This window comes from Nyctibius grandis, chromosome 33 (genome assembly GCF_013368605.1).
Source record: "Nyctibius grandis isolate bNycGra1 chromosome 33, bNycGra1.pri, whole genome shotgun sequence".
NCBI lineage: Eukaryota > Metazoa > Chordata > Aves > Nyctibiiformes > Nyctibiidae > Nyctibius > Nyctibius grandis.
This window is the reverse complement of record NC_090690.1, coordinates 1,721,948-1,740,578: the sequence shown is the minus strand read 5'-3', so window position 1 is coordinate 1,740,578 and position 18,631 is coordinate 1,721,948. Positions and strand designations below refer to the sequence as shown.

General features: G+C 67.7%; 2 protein-coding genes across 2 annotated transcripts; both read right to left on the bottom strand.

The window, feature by feature from the left end:
- Nucleotides 1-738: 738 nt before the first annotated feature.
- On the bottom strand, nucleotides 739-8,964 carry DMTN (dematin actin binding protein). The gene is made up of 16 exons (XM_068421488.1): nucleotides 8,639-8,964; nucleotides 5,254-5,317; nucleotides 4,889-4,945; nucleotides 4,259-4,333; nucleotides 3,921-4,076; nucleotides 3,741-3,785; nucleotides 3,538-3,646; nucleotides 3,374-3,430; nucleotides 3,146-3,298; nucleotides 2,920-3,029; nucleotides 2,737-2,842; nucleotides 2,571-2,635; nucleotides 2,418-2,483; nucleotides 1,697-1,756; nucleotides 1,526-1,606; nucleotides 739-1,440 (listed from the first exon to the last, which is right to left on the bottom strand). The coding sequence occupies exons 3-16, from the start codon at nucleotides 4,904-4,906 to the stop codon at nucleotides 1,327-1,329; spliced, it is 1,215 nt and encodes a 404-aa protein (XP_068277589.1). The 5' UTR covers nucleotides 4,907-4,945; nucleotides 5,254-5,317; nucleotides 8,639-8,964; the 3' UTR covers nucleotides 739-1,326.
- A 4,233-nt stretch (nucleotides 8,965-13,197) lies between these two features.
- On the bottom strand, nucleotides 13,198-16,871 carry FGF17 (fibroblast growth factor 17). The gene is made up of 6 exons (XM_068421289.1): nucleotides 16,850-16,871; nucleotides 16,446-16,551; nucleotides 16,285-16,321; nucleotides 14,762-14,939; nucleotides 14,165-14,271; nucleotides 13,198-13,494 (listed from the first exon to the last, which is right to left on the bottom strand). Exons 1-6 carry the CDS (start codon nucleotides 16,869-16,871, stop codon nucleotides 13,198-13,200), a joined length of 747 nt encoding a protein of 248 aa, XP_068277390.1.
- Between the last annotated feature and the right edge of the window lie 1,760 nt (nucleotides 16,872-18,631).

Below are 18,631 nucleotides of genomic sequence, written 5' to 3'. Positions count from 1 at the left end.
TCGGAGCATCATCGCCATCTGCAGGGAGCGGGGCCGGGAGGGGGAAGGAAAGCGGCGGAGCCGGGGCTGGATAAAGCCATTTCACCTTTAATTGTCAGCAAAAAAAAAATCACTCTCACGCGGATCCTCCGACACCAGCAAATAAAATAAAACTCTAACGAAACAGAGAAAGTGAACCAGTGTAGTCCGGTCAGAAACCAACCCATATTTATATATATATTTATAGATATGTCGTCCGTAGAGTAGCAGTGAAAGGCAAGTACGGGCCAGTGATCTCCCAATAAATTACATTCTTTACATCCCGACAAGGTCTAGCGGCTGGGAAGGGGCTGGGGACAGAGACGGGGAGCGTGGGGGGCTGGGGGTGCGGGGGGCAGCGGGCTCCTGCCCCAAACGTGTGCCCCAAGAGGGGACAGGAGAGGTGTGAGAGGGGAAGGGGCTGCCCGGTGCCCAGCCCTGCCTGCACGGCTGCGGGGAGCCGGGCAGAATTGCCCAGAGCCTGGCACATCGTGGTGCCCATCGAGCCATGCCCTGCTCCTCGCTGCCCGGCCGCAGTGCCCCGGGTCATCACCCCAGTTCATCACCCCATCGCCCCAGTTCATCACCCCATCACCCCGGGTCATCACCCCATCGCCCCGGGTCATCACCCCATTGCCCCACTGCACCCCCATCTGCAGTGAGAACCGCAGTGGGACCTGCCCCAGTGTCCCCCCAGGACCCCCGCTCTGCCACCCCTGCCCCATCACGCCATTCCCCCCAGCCCTGCCCTTGCCAGCCCCGTGCCAGGCAGGTTTTGGCAGTGTCCTTGTTGCCCTCGCTGCGGCAGCGGGCACAGGAGGGACCGGGGGGATGCTAAAAGGGGGGGTGCCAGGCGGGATGCCAGCCTGGCTGTGCCCCGAGCACACGGGTCTGGCAGTGAGTCGCCCCCCCCCAGGCTCTCCCCAAGTCTCGGGGGGCAGAGGGGCACGGGAGGCAGCCAAGCCCCAGGGAGGTGGAAAGCCGCCCCACTGCCCGTGTGCCAGAGGCAGGCACTGCCCCTGCCAGCGTGCCCGGGGGGAGAGGGGGGGCAGAAAGCACAGAGACCCCCCCCCACCTCCCCTCCAGGCTGAACCGTGCCTGCTCCGGGGCAGGGTCTGCCCCATCACCCCTCTGCGAGCCGGGCGGTGGGGGCAGCTCTGTGCCCCCCCCCAAGCCCTTTTCCCACCGGGGGGGGCAGATTCAGGGGGCTGGGGAGGAGGGGAAGGGGGCACCCTACTAAAAACCGGCTGGGAGCCCTAAAGCGGGTACAGGGCGCGACACGGAGCGAGTGCGGGGTCCGAGGCGGGCTCAGAAGAGGAAGGCTTTCTTCTTCAGCTCGTTGCGCTTCCAGAGGGCCAGCTTGGCGAACTCCTCGGGGGGCATCTCGAAGACCCGCAGGAAATCCTCGGGGGAGAGGTGCCGCTGCGGGGGGGGGGGAGAGGGAGGGCGATGGGGTGCTGGGTCCCCCCCTCCTCACCCCCCTCCCAAACCCCCGTTCAGCCCCTACCTCCAGCCGGGTCCTGTCCACGCCGGGCGGCAGCTTCACGCGGCCTCGGTTCGTCACCATCAGCATTTCGTAGGGGTAGATCTGTGGGGTGGGGAGGGGGGAGGCTGTAAGACCCTCTCCGCAGCCCCCCCAGCCCTGCCCGAGCCCCCCGCAGCCCCCAGCCCCGCTCACCTTTTGCTCCAGCATGCTGGGCAGGGAGTTACCTCTGTCCATGCGTCCACGCTGGCCGTTCTGGGGGGGGCAAAGCCTGGCATCAGCCGTGTCCCCCCACCCTCCTCAAAGGGCTGCACTGAAGCCAAGGTGATGGGCTCCAGCCCGGGGACCAGCACACCCACCCTCCCCACCTCCAGCTCTCCCCTCTGGCACCCATCGCAGTGGTCCCTGTGTCCACCCCCCCTCGCCCCGCCGTACATCACCCTCTCGCCGGGTCTCCGTGCCAGCAGCCAGACGGGTGCTTACCTGCAGGCCTGGAAAACAGAGAGGAGCAGGGCTCAGCGCCGGGGCACCCCCACTGTGCCCCCCACCACCCTCCCCTGGGTGATGACCAGCCCTGAGAGCTAGTTTTCCACACTCTGCTGAGCCCAGGCTTGCCCCAGCATCCCCCATCCCTGGGGACATCATTCTTCTCTGGGGACAGCCCCACATCCCCCAGGACATCCCCATATCCCCCAGGACAGCCCCACATCCCCCGGGACAGCCCCACATCCCCCGGGACAGCCCCATATCCTCCAGGACAGCCCCACATACCCCAGGACATCCCCATATCCCCCAGGACAGCCCCACATCCCTCGAGACAGCCCCACATCCCCCAGGACAGCCCCACATCCCCCAGGACATCCCCATATCCCCCAGGACAGCCCCACATCCCCCATCCCCAGGGTCCCCCCCACGCCCCGGGCTGATGCTCACCCGGGCTGCCCTTCTCGCTGCCCGCCGAGCTGAACTCCGCCGACTGCAGCTGCAAAGGGGACAGGGGACAGCGTCAGAGCGGTGCCACCCCCAGACCCCATCCCAGCCCCTGCGGCCCCGGCTGCTGCCCACTCACCCGGGTGAGGGTGCTCCGGCCAGAGGCGGGCAGCGAGGAGCTCTTGTAGCTCCCCAAGTGCAGGGCTGCAAGAGAGAGCGAGGGGCGGTCAGAGGGGCGGGCAGGGCTGCGGGAGCTGCGGGTGGGCACGGGAAGGGATGGGGTGCGGGAAGGGCATCCCACGTACACGTGTGGAAGGGCGTCCGGTCCGGCAGCGAGCGGGTTTTTCTCCGGATGGGGAGAGATTTCTCCATCTCCTCCTTCAGGATGAGCTTCCCCAGGTTGGAGGTGACCTGGAGGTGAAGGGACATGTGTGGGCGTCAGTGCCATGACCCTCGCAGGGCACCCACCCACCCGCTCTGCCCCTCACCTTGCTCAGCTCCTGCCTCTGGAGCTCCCGCAGGTTCTTCATCTCCTCCGTCAGGTCCTCCTCCTCCTCCTCCCCTCTCTTGGAGGCCATCCGCCTCCTCCACTCCGTCTCTGGGGGGAAAAGAGGGGACGTTACATCCACCCCCAGCACCTCCACGAGGTCTCTGGAGGGGGACAACCCCCCTGGTGCCGCCCACCCCCCTCGCCTGCCCCTGCTCCCCACCTACCCACAACGGCCAGGGACGGGGGGCACGGCCAGTAGTCGGTCTCGATCTTGGCGGGTTGGTTGGGGTCTGGGGGCTGCGCCGCCGGGAACTTGGAGGATTCGATGATCAAGTCCTCTATGAGATGCTTCCCGTGGTGGGCGCCAGAATGGTGCTCTGTGGGGTACGGGGAGGGCGGTGAGGCAGCGCCCTGGGGTGCCCTGTCCCGTGGGGCAGACACCCCCCACCCACCTTTCTGCCTGTAGATCGGGGGCTTCTTGTATATGTTGAGCTCCGTCGTGTCGGTCTCTGCAAGGGAAAAGGGGGGCTCATGGCTCTGGGGAGGTGCTTGCCCGGACCCCCTGCCCCACGGTGGGGGTCAGGCAGAGCCGAGGGGGGGCCAGGGGGCAGCATACCGGGTCGGTGGAAGTGCTGCACGCTGCTGCGGGCCACGCTGCCGCCCTGGCGAGGGGTGGGCTGCGGGGTGCTGCCGGGGGTCCGGCTCTCCAACCACTCCCGGATGACCTGTGGGCAAGGGGGGGTCGGTGAGCAGCGAGACCCCCAGCAATTCGGCATCGCCCCCTCCTCCTCCTCGGAGCCCCCCCGCGTGGGTACTCACCTCCGGCGACGGAGGGGGAGAGATGGATTTGGGAGACAGGGAACGCTGCAGGAGGCAAGAAGGGATTTATTCCAACAGTCCCAAACCTGCCCTCTGGGACCCCTCTGTCTGGGGGGGCTTCACCCCTCTGTCCCCCCCAAAACACCCAGGGGGACACGGGTGGCCCCGGGGCACCCTCACCTCTCTGCTCCGGGGCAGCTCCACGTGCTCCATGAGCGAGTAGGTGAAGTGAGGTTCGTAGATCATCAGGTCGGGGCGCTCGATGTCCAGGATCGCTTTGTCCTTGGGGATGGCGGCCAGGTCCTTGTAGCCCAGCACCTCGTTGTCCATTTTGGCCTGGAAGGAAGGAAAAACACCTTCGTTTTTGGGTGCAGAAAGGGAATATTGGGGAATAGGGAGGGTTTCCTTGGGGTTGGCATCCCCCGTGGCCGCTCGGGGGTGATGGAGGGGGTTTGGGGTGGCACACGCCGACCCCACGGAGGGAGGGATGGGGAGGGGAGACGTGAGCCACCTCTTACCACGATGCTGGAGGGCGATCCGGGCACGCTGGAGCCGCGGGAGGAACAGACGCTCCCAGGGGAGGTCAGTGGTTGCTGGGAGGAAAAGGGGAGATTTTGGCAAACCTCGTCCTGGGAAGGGGCTCGAGGTCCTGGGCAGGACCCCGGGGTTGTGGCAGGGGGGCCCGGGGACACCCCTGTGCCCCATGGACCCCAGTGCCCTTGGGGAAGGGGTACTCTTGGGTGGGCACTGGGGTCTCCTTGGCTCCAGCGTGGTGGTCAGGGCAGGGGACACCCGGGACGTGACAGTGGCTTGGCCAGGACACGGTGCCACTAGATGGTGCTGCCAGGCTGGGCTGGGAGGAGGAGGAGGAGGAGGAGGAGGAAGGCAGGGCCCTGCTAGCAGCATCCCAGGGTGACTCTGCCAATGCCCTTGGCCACCAGCCCCTGTCCTTGGCCACCAGCCTTTGTGTGCCTTCCCTGGGCGCAGGGGACTGACTGCATGTCTCCAGCCCCCTGCCCACAGCCCCCTACCCATGGTCCCCAGCCCCCTGCCCCCTGCCCACACCCCCCCAGCCCCCTGCCCAGGGTCCCCAGCCCCCTACCCCCTGCCCACACCCCCCCAGTCCCCTGCCCAGGGCCCCCCCTTACCTTCTGCAGTCTTTCCATTCAGCTGTGGGCTGGAGGGGCTGTGTCAGTCACAGGGTCCTGCATGGGGGGGGAGCAGGGGGTTTGGGGCACCGCCGGGCTGGGCAGGGAGCACCCCGAGATCGGTCCCAGGGCGAAGTGCCCGAGTGGCTCCCCACCACCCTCCTGCCACGGGGCTGAGCCTGGCAGCCCCCTCGCACCGGACCCTAATGCGGCACAAGGCTGGCACGGTCCCACTGCCAAATAGCCACCCGCTGGCAGCAGGACAGGCTTGCCAGGGGATGCCACCATCCCTGGGGTGGCCAAACGGCTCCGGGTCTGCCCTGGGGCAGGGGAGAGGCGCTGGGGCACGCCGGACCCCCACTCACCGCTGCCTCTGTGGCTCCACATCCCTCTGGGCGCTCTCGCTGGGCTGGGGCTTGGGCGCTGCCTCTGCGATGGAGATGGGAGAGGGGACAGTGGCTTGCAGGGTGACAGCGGCGCCGTGCCCTGCTGTGCCACCCCTGCCCGTGCCGGCTGCAGCCCCGCTGCCCGGCGGCTGCTGACGAGGGCTGGCAAGCGGAGCAGGGCTAATGCAGCCCTTTGTCCGGCGGCCTCCAGAAGGCTCCAGCGGCCACGCTGCTGCGCTCAGCCCCTGCCCCGCAGCCCCCGGGCACGAGCCCTCCCCACAATGCCCCACACAAAGGGGAAAATTCCCCATTCTCCTCCAAATTTGTCCTTTCAGAGACGAGGGCACCGGGGAAAACCTCGTGCAACCCAGGCAACAATCCTCCAACCTCACCCCCCCCCCCCGCAGCCTGCACGCAAGGCTGGGGACATGCCACCGCCCATGGGGACATGCCACTGCCCCTGGGGACCCCCAGCCCCGCTGTCCCCCAGCCCCACAGCTCCCAGCACAGGCGCAGAGCACATCCCCGTGGGATGCAGAGATGGGGAAGGACCAGACCTGGCAAAGCCCCGAGCATCCTCCAGCTGCCAGCCCGGCACGAGGGACCACCGAGGGTCGAGCCAGGACGAGGAGGCTCTGCCAGCGCCTCTGGGCTTGAGCCTCGTCCCTCCCTTGAGACCACCCCACCACAAATCACCCCCACTTCAGCACTAAGGGGACCCCGACCCACTCACACCCACCCCCCCCCACCTCCTGGGCTCTGCCAGTGGGACGAGCACCCCTGGGTGGGCACAGAGCGCGGTACAAGGCGGCATTGTCCGGGCGGGCACCGACCGCCCCGCGCACCCGTGAGCTCACATTTTCCAGCGGCGGAGCCAGGGCAGCCCCCAGCCTCGCACCCCACGGCGCTGGGGGCACGGGCGGGCTGGGGGCAGGCGGTGGGGACGCGGTGGCGGCGAGCAGATGGATGAGATGGCAAATAGCAGGAGGCAGAGGAAGCAGCGGAGGCCGGCGGGAGGGTGGGTGCGGGGACGGGTGGATGCGGATGCTGGCGGGGAAGGAAAACAAGCCGGAGCCAGGGGCGAGGGGAGATGCCGTGATGGAGCCGAAGGGCTGGCGAGGGGTGCTGGGGCTGCACAGCCCAGGGAACACTCCCCCCCCTGGGCCAGGGGACTTGGGGACACGTTATCTGGCACAGGCAGGGAGCCACCGCCCCGCTGGCAGCCTCTCTCCCCATGGCAACCCCCAATCTCCCCGGCAGGTCCCCTGCCCGCTCCCCTGCTCGCCCAGATAAGGGCGGCCCGGCACGTGTTTGGGATTTTCCTGGCCAGGAGGGCGAAGGGGAGCGGGGCGAGGGGGGGTAACGCTGTGCCCCCCTCCCGGGGTGATGCTGCGGGGACCCACGGTGGGGAGAGAAAGGTGCTGGGCAGGGATGGAGGGGAAGGGCGATGGAGGGAGGATGGATGGATGGACAGACCGTGTGCTGGTGGGGGCTCGCGGGGCTGCAGGGGTGCTGGTCCCCCTGCGCGGCACATCCCCGGGGGGGGGCCGTGGGGAGGGCGGCCGCTGCGGAGGGAAGAGGCCGGTTCCCTCGTCCCCACCCCGAGGAAATCCGGATTTGACCTTTTGCAGCCGCCAAAGCCATCAGCGCCCGGGCCGGGGGCCAGGCTGCAGGACCCCCCCTCGGCGGGGGGAGCGGGCAGGGACCCCCAGCCTTCCTCCACTCACCCTCCTCCTCCTTGCTGCCTGCCTTACCATGGCGCTGGGCATGGGCACCGTCCCCTTCCCGCAGCCATCCGGGCTCCCCGCCAGCGCTGGAGGGGTTGGGACACGGTGGGGTCACAAGTTCCCCGAACAGACGGTTCCCGACAGCCCTGGGAACGGCGTCCGGCGCTTCCCAGCCCAGCCCCGGCCTCCTCCTCCTCCTCCTCCTCCTCCTGCCGCCAACCCTGAACACACGCGGCACGGGAGAGGCACCGAGCGTCCGCCTCGCCGGGGGAAACCGAGGCACCGCCACACGCTGGGGCCCCACCGGCAACTCGATCGCGGCAGGGAGCACGTGGGTCCCCGACCCGCGCCTCTCCGGTGTCCGGTTCCTCCTCTGTCCTGTTTCTCGCCCTCTCCCTCCCCGCCCGGGCATCGCCTGGCAGCGGGGAGCGACCCTTCAGCTGTCCACAGCCCGGTGCTCCTGTGCCATGGCCCGGCATGGCCATGCCAAGGGACACCTTGGTGGCCTTAAAAGCCACCAGTGCCTGGCCCCTGCGACTTCCCCATCCCCTGGGGCAGAGGGTGCACCCTGCCCATCTCCCCTCCCGTGGACACAGGGCTGCTCCGTGCCTCAGTTTCCCCAGCTGGGGGGGGGGTAGAAGCAATCCACCCACCTCATCCGGGAGCGGCTGGAGATATGGGGGGGCATTTCCACCCCCCCGGCTGCTCCGTTCCTCCCATCCAAGGGGTCTGGGCCAACCCAGCTGCCCCCCTGGCCACCAGCCCTGCCAGGAGGCTCCGAGCCCCCCAGCCAAGCTCCGAGTGGGGCTGCGTGGCGCTTGCTCCTGGGTGGGGGGGGTCCAGCCCCAGCCCCCCTGCCCCGCACGGCCCCGATGGCCACGCTGCAGCCCGCTCTGGGCAGCGGCTCACGTGGCACGTAATCTGGGATTAAAGTGGGATTAGGCTGCTCATCCCACACGCAGAGGGGCCGGGAGAGCGTGTGGGGCGTGTGTAGAGACCGCAGCCCCCATGCGTGGGTCTGGTGGTGCCCGAGGAGCCCCCAGCTCTGCCAGCCCCCCCACCGCCTGCACTGAGCACTTGGGGTGGGGGGTCCCTGGGCACCCCGATGCCCTGCCCGGGGCCACCGCAGCGAGGCAGGACTGGGGCAGTGGGATGGGGCCGGGGGCTCCCCAGGGCTGAGGTGGCAGCTGGTGGCCCGGGTCTTCCCAGAGCTTAGCCCTGCCTGACCACTGGCATGCCCACAGCCCCGAGCCGACCCCTCGCCCAGGAGATGTCTCCATCCATGGCCACAAGCTGGGGGCAAGGCTTTGCACCCCAGTTTCCCCCCCCAGGTAGCCCCCCCCGATGCTCCGCGGCGGTGGGGCGGTGGGAGTTCAGCCCCTCGGGGCTGGATGGGGCCAGGAGAAGCGGCAAAGGCGGTGCCAGGCGTGGCGAGGGGGCACGGCCGCAGCCCCCGGAGAAGGTGGGGGACACGGTGTGGGGCTGTTCCCAGCCCCCCGGGATACGCAGAGCCAGGGGAGGGCGAGCGGCGGCAGCGAAAGGCGACAGGAAAGCAAAGGGTGGCCAACACCGACCCCCCCAGACCCCCCCCCATGGCCACCGCCCTCCCTTCTCCCCACCGAGCCACGGCCACTCACCTAGGGACGGGGCCACCGCATCCCTCCAGCCGCGGGGAGCCTGCGGGGGCCACCAACCTCCTCCTCTGCTCTCCTGGCTACCAAATTACCCCGCTGGCTACCGGGCCAAGCCCCGGCCGGCGCGCTGCGGCGCGCATCCGAGAGCGAGTGGGCGGGCGAGCGGGCGGGCGAGCGGGCGACCAAGCCTATCTGCCAGCACCAGCCCCGCGGCTGTACCGCTCGCCGAGGCGATAACCGGTGCTGGGGGTGCCGGGTGGGGCGTGCGGGGGTGCGGGGGTGGGTGCGTGGGTGCCGCTCGCCTCTCCCCACCTCAGCTGCTGGCTCAGTCCCTGCCCGAACAAGAGGAGAATTAACCGGCATCATGACGAAGCAGAATTGGCTCCGGCACAAAGAGGGAGGCAAACAGGAATAACCCCAGCACCGCCCTGCTCCAGGGACAGCCCGGCCGGGGTGGGGGTCCCCAGCACCCACTGCCAACGGGGGCAGCACCCCCTGCCCTCCGTCGCCCCCCAGCTGGGGTTTTGGCATCCCCAAGCCCCGCAGCGCTGAGGAGGGGGGGGGCTGAGCACCCCTATTCCAGCCAGGGGTGGGTGGGGGGGTGAGGATCGCACCCCCTATTCCAGCCTGATCCCCAGCCTGGCTTTGGGGGGTGCTCCGAGGGCAGCACCCACCCGTGGGAGGGGAAACGCAGCAGGAATTTCCAGAGCCCAGGGAGGTGCTGAGCAGCTGCTAAAAATCAAGCCCCGACCTCTGCAGGCTCTGCCCTGCCCCTGGGCGCTGCCAGGGAGAGCCTGGAGCCCAACACCCTGAGCCCCCCCCAGGTCCTGGGGGCTGCGGACCAGCCCCTGCCCTCGGGCAGAGCCCCCCGGGCTGGGCTGGGGCAGAGGAGGGAGGCTGCGGCCACCCTGGTCCCCCCAGAGCCTGGCTGAGAACCCCGGGTGGGAGCACAGGATCGGTGCCACAGCCGGGCCCCCCCGGGGGCGGCGGGGGCTGCGTGGGTGCCGCAGCGCTGGCACCCAGCGTCTATTCCCGGCTCTGTGTGGGAGAGAGCTGCCTGGCGACAGCAGCTCCGCTGCTCGCTCCTCTCCCCGGCGCCGCGCTCGGTGCTGTTCGCTGCCTCAGTTTCCCTCCTGGCACACGTGAGGGCCGCTGGACCCCCCCGATGCATGGCCGGGGGGATGCAGGAGCAGGGATGCACATCTGGGGGGATGCACACCCAGGGATGCACATCTGGGGGGGATGCACACCCAGGGATGCACATCTCGGGGGGATGCACACCCAGGGGATGCACATCTGGGGGGGATGCACACCCGGGGGATGCACGCCCACGCCATCCGGTGCCAGGACCAGTCTGGTTCGTTGGACCAAGAGCATCATGGCCTTGGCCTGGAGATGCTGCCGTGCCCCCCGGCTGGAGGGGCTTCGCCAGCCCCACCGGCCGCCCCCCGGGGCCGTGGCCATGAATAATGGAGGCTGCGGCTGCCTCCCCCGCGCTAACCCAGTTTCTCAAGCATGAAGGCGGCCCCAGCGGCTGCCACAACCTGCTCCCGGGGCCTCTCGGGTGCCTGCACCGGCCGTGGCACCCGCTGTGGGCTCAGCCCCCCACACCACCAGCCCAGCACCCAGGGGTTTGGAAACGCACCAGCCGGGCACCGCGCACCAGCTCTCACATGCACCCACCGTAAGCCAAGCCCGGACCCGCTCGCCTGAGCCCCCCGTGTGCCCACCAGCCCCACAGGTCACCCCTCATCCCGGCCATGCCCTCCAAACCCAGGCACAAGATGGGCAGCTCCAGTCCCCTGCCCGGGGGGCTGCTGGGGGCCGGGGGCAGAGGGTCGCAGGGCCCTACCTTCAGGGGAGCCCATGGCCCGCTGCAGGCAGCTCTGCCTGGCCGCCGGGAGCCATGCCTGCGCCGAGCATCCCTCCCCTGCGCCCAGCATCCCTCCCCGCGCCCAGCATCCCTCCCCGCGCCGCACGGCGCGTTGCTACAGCGACCGCCTCCCGCCGCAACGGGATGAGCCGAGCGAGGGAGGGTGAGCAGGAGCCTCCTTTGGCCTCACCGAGCGATGGAGGAGGTGCAGGAGCATCCTTCGGCCTCACCAAGTGATGGAGGAGGTGCAGGAGCATCCTTCGCTCCCACTGCCCTTGGGGACAGGGGCAAGGAGCCTTTCTGCAGCCCCACAGGGGGGCACAGCCCCTGCACCCCTCTGTGGGCATCTGCCCAACCCCAAATTGCCCCCGCTGCCCCACCGGGTGTACAGGGGGCATCGCCCCCGAGGAGCCCGGTGACAGCAGCCCTGCGAGGGCTGGGCAGGATACAACCCACATCCCAGGGGACACCAGCCCCTGCCACCCCAGTGATGCCCCCAGTCCAGGTCCTGGGAGCCCTCTGTCAGGACTGGGACCCTGCGGGGTACAAGGACCACGGGGCTGGGGGTGGCAGCGGGGTGGGGGGCTGGCACCCATCACCTCTGCAGCGAGGTGGTTGCTCTGGGGAGCTGCCCTGGCTGGATTCACAACCCTTCCAGCCCCCCCAGCACCCCATGGCCCCCCATGGCCCCCCATCATCCCCAGCCCCCCGAAGAGCAGAGCCTTGGGAAAGGCTGGGCACGCTGCAGCGGGGCGAGACACCCTCCAGTGCCCTTTCTGCACAGAGGACATTCCTGTCCCACCTCCGCCCCCCGCCCCAGGTCTCACCTCAAAAAACAAGAAAGAAGCCGGGTGAGGGGTTGGTGGTTTTTTTTTTTTTCTTCTTCCCCAGCCATAATTAAAAAGGACTCACCCTTCCGAGCCCTTTCTATCCCGGGAGGTCGAGAAGAAAGAGAGGGGAGGAAGGGGAAAAACCTTGAAAGAAAAGAGAGGAAGGGCTTGGGAAGGAGAAGAGAAAGGCAGGGGGGTAAAAAGGGACGGGGAAAAAAATTAAAGCGGAGCTTACACAAAGGGACCTCCTCTACCTTTGAAGCTTCGGCTAAATTTGGGAGGGGGCGGCGGGGGTAGGGAGGGTCCGGACCCAGTCGGCCCCTTTCTCAAAGCCTTCTCCTTTCAAGAGGGTCTCAGATTCCTGCGGAAACAAGGAGCCGAAGGGAACAGGGAGGGGGGAAAAAATTACCCCGGCTGCTGGGCTAATTCCTGCCGCCACACCTGGGCAGGCAGCGCCGGGGCTTTGTCCGGCCCTAATTGCTGGGTGTTGCGTTTCTCTCCTGCTTTAAAGCTTCATTTAACTCAAACTGTTATAATTTTCTCCCCGCTGCCCCCCCCAGCCGTGCCCCCCACCCCACATTATGCTGGTGGTGGGATTACATCCTCCCCACCGGCTGGCTGCCACCTCCCAGGGCATTGTTGGGGGGAAAGTAATTATGGGGAGGGTGGGACGGCACGGGCTGGGGGCACCGGGCTGGGGGCCGGGGGGCACAGCCCGAGCGGTGGCTGTCACAGGGTGGGCAGCCAGTGGCCCCTGGTGCGGGGAGCAGCGGGTCGCACGGCGGGTACCACGCCAAGGGTGATGCCCTGCTCACTGGGATGCAGTAGACATCCCCAGGACAGGCTGGGAGGGGGCACAGATAGGGGTGGGGGGGGCACAGATAGGGGTGGGGGGGGCACAGGGAGTCCCCTTCAGTGGCCACCTTCATCCTCCTGCCACGCAGCATCTCTCCCCGAGCGTCGGGTGCTTGCACCCCAGGCAGCTCGGGGCACCCTGTGCCATGGGGGAGGTGGGTGCCCCCCACCCCGGCAGCACAAGACACCCCCAGGCGCCGTCGGTCCAGACACTCGCTTTTATTTGCCTCGGGGCTTCCTCCTTCACACAAACAAACACAAAGTCTAACTGGTTATGCCTAAAACTGACTCGTAAAGGAAACAGCAGAGCCCGTAAAAACACCCAAACGACCAATTAAACAATAACAACAACCTAGAGGCGGCTTCTCTTTGGCCAGCAGAGCCTGGTGGGCACCCACGCCTGTCCCCGTGCCACCGGGAGAGGGCACAGACCTTCCCCTCCAATAAATAACGCAGAGACCCCACGGCCGCGGGGATGCAGGTGCTGACCACGGGGTCTGCGTGCCCGGGCACCCCCCGACTCCCCTCTGCACGGACAGACGGACGGACAGACCAGCACCCCGTGCTCCCCATCACCCGCGGTGCCCTGCCATCCCTCGCAGGGACGGGCACAGCGTCCCGCTGACCCCAGGGCTGGGGACGGGCTCTCCATCCCGCTCCGGTGGGGACATCGCGCTGGTCCCATCCATCCCAGGTCCATTGGGGACAGGAACGTGGCCGGGGGTCCCAGCCCTCGGTGGCATTGGGACAAGTCTCTGAGGGGAAGGGGCAAAGGCACTGGGGGGTGATCGTGGGTACCAGGGGATGCTCTGGGGATGCAGGGACCCCAGTGACCGTGCCCGAAGCATGTGGTGCCCAAGGGGAGTATAAAAATAGAGCATCTTTAGAGAGGTGGGGAAGGAGCAGTGCCAGGAGAAGGGGCAGAGTCTGGCGAGGCTGAAAACCATGAGGATGAGGAGGGCAGGGCCCGGCGGAGGGGTGAGTCCAGGGGGGGCTGCGGGGCGTTACGTGCGTGGGCTGGGGGCTCGGGTGCGGCGCGTGCGGCGGGTGGGCGAGGAGGAGCCGACGAACTCGAACTGCTTCTGCCTCTCGGCGTTGTTGGGGAAGGGCAGCTGCCCCCGGTACAGGCGCTTGATGAAGTGGGCTTCGCGCTGGTTCTGGCGGCTGCGGGACGCCCGGCGCGGCCGGCCCCGGCGCGTGAACGCCATGTACCAGCCCTCGTAGCGGGCGTTGCGGAAGGCCGTGTAGTTGTTCTCCAGCACGATCTCGGTGAAGATGCAGTCCTTGCTCTTGCCGTTGGGCTGCGGGAGGAGGAGAGGGGCACTCAGCGCCCGCGGGGATGGGGCTGGGGGCTTGGGGATGGGACCCAAGAGGTGCTGCCACCCTCCAGCCCATCCCTATCAACCCTTAGCCCATCCTTGCCACCCCCTAGCCCATCCTTGCCACCACCCAGCCCATCCCTGTCACCCCTTAGCCCATCCTTGCCACCCCCTAGCCCATCCTTGCCACCCCCTAGCCCATCCTTGCCACCACCCAGACCATCCCTGTCACCCCTTAGCCCATCCTTGCCACCCCCTAGCCCATCCCTGCCACCCCCTAGCCCATCCCTGCCACCCCCCAGCCCATCCTTGCCACCCCCTAGCCCATCCCTGCCACCCCCCAGCCCATCCCTGCCACCCCCCAGCCCATCCCTGCCATGTTCACCCCACACCACCTCCCCGGGGGCTTCTCCTCTCAGGAGCCGGGCTGAGCAGCCCAGAGCTGATGGAGGAGAAGGGGGACTGGCAGCTTCTGGGGGGGAGCAGGGAGAACCCCCCTGCACCAACACAGCCCCTGGGACTGAGGACACGGGGACCAGCCTGACCATTCTCCCAGCTCTGGCTGCTCGCTGGGATGCCCGGGCAGCGGGGCTGAGCTCCGGGGACAGGGGACACGCAGAGGGGGAGCGCGGGGGGGGGGGCCGGGACTCACTTTCCCGACGAGCTTGCCCCGCTTGCTCATGCAGATGTACTTCTCGCTCTCGGCCCCCTTGATGCGGACGCGGCTCCCGAAGGTGTCCGTCTCCACGATGAGCTTGGCTGCGAGGAAGGGAGCACCATCAGCGTGGCGTCAGGGCTGCGGTGGCCCATCAGCGTGGCGTCAGGGCTGGAGCTCCCCAGCAAACCCCATGGGGAAGTGTGATGTGGCCAGGGTGGGCTCTGCCCCTGGGTGGATATTTAAGAGGCTGATGCTGGGATCAAGCGATTCTCCTCCAGGAAAAGTCGCCCTGTTTCACGCCGGGGAGAGATGAGGCAGGAAAAGCCCTAAATAAGGGCTGATAAGTGCTGCACGGTGTCAGAAATGCACAATTTTGGCAGTTTTAAGGTCGGGGCTGGCTGGTTTGCAGCCGTGCTCTCACGGGAATTATTTGGGAGAGTTTTGGGTATAAAACCAGCCAGCTGGGGCAACTAAACCCTCCCTGCATCCTCCACTCCCCCTGCAAAACTCCTCTGGGAAGAGGCTTTCCCCTGGCCTTTTCCAGCCCTTAGCTGGCCCGGGCGAGCCCCCCGGGAGCCGCTGGCCCCTCACCGAACTTGTTGCCGTCCTCGGCGGTGGCCGTGATCCTCCTGCCGGTCACCTGGACGTGCTTGCCGCTGGTCCGGCTGTAGAGCTGGTACTCCCTGATCTGCCGCCGGCTCAGCTGGTCGGTCATGGCACCCTGGTCCCTCACGTACTGGTTAAAATTAGGAGACGGTTGATTCTCCCCCTTTGTTTACAAAGGGAAAAATAAAATCAAATTTGTTTTGGACAGCCGACGGCGAGGGGATGGAGCAGGGGGGGCAGCCTGGTGGGGCAGGAGGGCTGGGGATGGCCCTGGGGACACGGGAGCCACCCGCCACCCCCGTCCCCAGCCAAGCTGGTCCCCTCTGAGCACCGAGGAGATGCTGCGGAGCTGAGAGTGACGGGGCAGGCAGGAGAGGCAGAGATGCTGCCGTGCATCCCACGCGTGAGGAGGATGCAGGGGTGGAGGGTGCAGGGGTGGAGGGTGCAGGGGTGGAGGGTGCAGGGGTGGAGGGTGCTCTCCCCCGGGCACAGCCTCCCATGCAGGGACAGGCTGGGGTGCGAGGGCTGAGCTCATGGAACCCCTCCTGCATCCCTCCTAGGGGGTTAGACCCACCTAATGCTGGGCTGGGTGTCCCAGGAGCTCTGTCCGCTCCCCATCCACCCCGAGCACGCACCAGCTCTGGGGCCGGGGGAATAAAACACCTCACGGACCCCAAACAGCTCCGTGGCTTATGCCAAGGGGGCAACACGTGAAGCCCCGCACGAGGGGATCTGGCCCTGCCTGCTCTTGTGGGGGGGAGCAGGGGGGTGGTGGGGGGGCTCTGCCTGTCCCCCCCCCCACCTTTGTGTGCCCCTGGGGACTCATTTCCTGCCAGGATCCACTTTAAAGCCTTTGGGGCTGGCCGAGGAGGTGGGCTGGGGGGGGGGGGTGGCCCCTCTCCATCAAAGGCGGTTCCCTTCCCCTCTCATTTTCAAAGAAATAAAAGCATTTACCTTGGGAAAGAAGAGAAAAAAAACAAAGAAAAAAAGGTCCCGAGGATGTATTAAGGCTGGTGGGGCCGGGGGTTTTGTTCGGGCTCCGGAGCGGAGGGTGCTGATATGGAACAGTGCATTTTAATAGCCGCTGCCTTTCTAAAGCGGCACAAAAAGGGACGGTGCAGCCTGAGAGGGGAGGGAGGGGGGTGCCAAACCTCACACCCCCGCGCTGCTGGGGGCACCAGGACCCGCCGTGCCCCGTTAACCCCCTCGGCATGAGCCCTGCCCCGAGAGCTCAAGCTGATGGACTTGGCACGTCCCTCCCCATCGCTGGCACCCCAGGAGCAGCCCATCGCAGCCCCGAGGCCGGCGCTGATGGGCGCAGCCAGCTCCCAACCCCGCAGCATCCTTCCTGGGTGGGGAAGGTGGGCACCAAGAAAGCCCCCACCCAGAGCAGAGGGCACCCCCGGAGCAAGCGGGCAGCTCAGGGGGTGGCAGAGCGGGTGCCACCCTAACCCTAACCTGGGTGCCCTCGCCCAGCCCGGCGGGGTTGGTAAAACACATCCACGTACCTGGGTCTGGCAGGAGAACACGAGGAGCTGGAAACATCTGTGGTGGGAGGCAAAAAGGGAGAGAAACGGCGTGGTTTGGTGGCGGTGAGGTGGGTATTTCCCCCCACCATCGAGAATAACCTCCCGACAAACCCGGGTGCGAAGGCTCGCGGGGGGCTTACATGGAGAGGTTGTGCAGGCTGAGGGGCTGCATGGCGCTGGCCCGAGCCCCCTGGCACAGAGAGGGCTCTCTGCGACCCTCAGTGCCCAGGAGTCGCCTGTGCCCTCCTTCCCGGGGCAATTCCCGCGTGCAGGGTGGGCAAAACGGGGTGAGAGCCCACGTGCGATGCCAACGGCTCCGGAGCGGCAGCAGCAGCGAGGACGGAGCATGGGGGAGGCAGCTGGGGTCGGGTCCTCTCCTCCTCCTCCTGCCCTGGCGTCCTACGCTTCGGGGGCATCCAGATCCATCCTGTCCCCCGCGTCCCCACCCCATCAGCGTCCCCTCCTCGGGTCAGTCCCCGCTTTGCGTCTCCCTCCGGCAGCAGCTAAGGGGAGAGGTGGCTGCGGGCAGGGCAGGGGTGCCCACCGCCCGCAGCCCCCCGCGCCATCCAGCCGCCAGCACCCTCCTGCTCCCGGCCTGGTGACGGGTGGGCGACAGCCTTTAAAGGTGGGGAGAGCCCGTGCGAAGAGGGGCCGAGCCTCTCCTGGGAGGCAGCCGGCTCTGGGGAGTGAAGGAGGGTCAGAGCTCGCAGGGGCTGGGGCGGGAGGAGGGGACAGGGGAGGCAGGGGGACAGGGGGGAGGCTCAGCCGCTCAGGGTGTCCCTGTCACCGGGGGTGGCAAAGCCCCCCCGCCTCAGCCTGCAGAGAGGGGAGGATGCTGGGGGCTGGGAGATCGGGGGGTGATGCTGTGGGGTGTGGGAGATAGGGGGGGGTGATGCTGTGGGGCCTGGGAGATGGAAGGGTGATGGTGTGGGGCACAGGAGATGGGGGGGTGATGCCATGGGGCACAGGAGATGGTACCAAGGGTGGGAAAAGCCCCTGCCAGGCCTCGGGAAGGGATGGAAGATGCTTTTTGTCACCCTCCTTCCCCCAAGGTGCCAGGCATCACGCAGAGGAAAGCACCGCGGTGGTTTTTAGCCACCTAGTTTAGTGCCAGGGGGGCTCTCGGGGCCCTGTTGCAGCCCCCCACGCACCCACGGACAGCTGCCCCCCTTTCCCCTGCCCACCCCATCAGGGGGTGGAGGACCTGTACCCCTGCACGCTCCATTTGTCAGGCCAGGGAGGTGCTAAGTGCCTTACAAACACCCTGGCAGGGGGCTGGGGTAATGCCCCGGGGGGGCAAAACACCCCCGCGGGGGGGTCCCACGTGCAGGGTTTGGTACAGAAACCACTTGCCTCTACGCTCGTGCCTCAGTTTCCCCATCAGCCCAAAGGGGAGGCGTCAGGCCCCAGGAGAAAGGAGGGATGGGGATCCGCGGGGTACCCGCTCCCCCCTCTGCAGCAGGGTGGGGGGCCTGATTCAGCGCTAACGACCCCAATTAGACCCCCCCCGGGTGCCTTCTCACCTCCTGGGCCAGGAATTCAGCCCCAAACACGTTTTGTAGCCACAAGCATGGCAACCCCCGGCTCGGGGGTCCCCTTCTACCCCATCCCTGTGGGGATGCACAGACACCCCCCCATCCCACCCCACCCCCGGGACTCAGCAGGGCAGGGCTGTGCCTCGCCCCCTCCAGCCAGGGGGATGACTGATGGCCACGGCTCCATCATCACCCCCAGCGTGTCCCCCCCGGGCTGGGGCAGGGGGGCCTGGGGAGCCGTCAGCGCAGCGGTGGGGGGGCGGCTTGTGCCAGGAGCCCCTGCGGGGCGAGGAAAGGCTGGAGGGACAGGCTGCCTGTCAAAGCCACTGTGTGTGGCCCCACAGGCAAGACCCCCCCTGTTCCCCCAGCCCCAGCTCCCCCAGCCCTGCTATAGCACCCCAAATGGGGCCCCACATCCCCCAGGGGCTCAGCCCTCCTGCCCCACACCTGGAGCAGCCTAGAGCCAGCCTTGGTGGGGGGTTCAGCTCCCCCCCAGAGCCAATCTGAGACACAGCAGCCCCCTGCCCTCTTTGTGGGGGCACCAGACCCTCCCCAAACACCCGCTGCCTCCAGCCCAGGGGTTATAATCATCTCCCTGCTGCTCTGTAATCCCACTTTGTCGCCTGTTCCCAAGGAACACTCGGTGTGGGGAGGGGGCTGCTGCCAGTCCCCCAGCCCCAGGGGGGGATGCTGCCAGGGCAGCGGGCACAAGGCTTCTCACAGCCCCTTGGGGGAGGCAGGAGCAGCCCCTGGCCAGGGCAGAGGGTGCTCCCATGGCCCCCCCAGCCCCT

What these genes read in the sequence shown, in the direction of transcription:
- DMTN (XM_068421488.1), bottom strand. An exon ending in GCCGGAGCACCCTCACCCGG is followed by an intron (nt 2,484 to 2,570) that starts GTGAGTGGGCAG and finishes TCCCCTTTGCAG; the next exon opens with CTGCAGTCGGCGGAGTTCAG. An exon ending in TGGACAGGACCCGGCTGGAG is followed by an intron (nt 1,441 to 1,525) that starts GTAGGGGCTGAA and finishes CCCCCCCCGCAG; the next exon opens with CGGCACCTCTCCCCCGAGGA.
- FGF17 (XM_068421289.1), bottom strand. Translation starts at nt 16,871, where the DNA reads ATGGCGCGGGGGGCTGCGGGCG. An exon ending in GGCGCGGGGGGCTGCGGGCG is followed by an intron (nt 16,552 to 16,849) that starts GTGGGCACCCCT and finishes TGCCCCGGGAAG; the next exon opens with GAGGGCACAGGCGACTCCTG. An exon ending in GGGGCAAGCTCGTCGGGAAA is followed by an intron (nt 13,495 to 14,164) that starts GTGAGTCCCGGC and finishes CTCCTCCCGCAG; the next exon opens with CCCAACGGCAAGAGCAAGGA.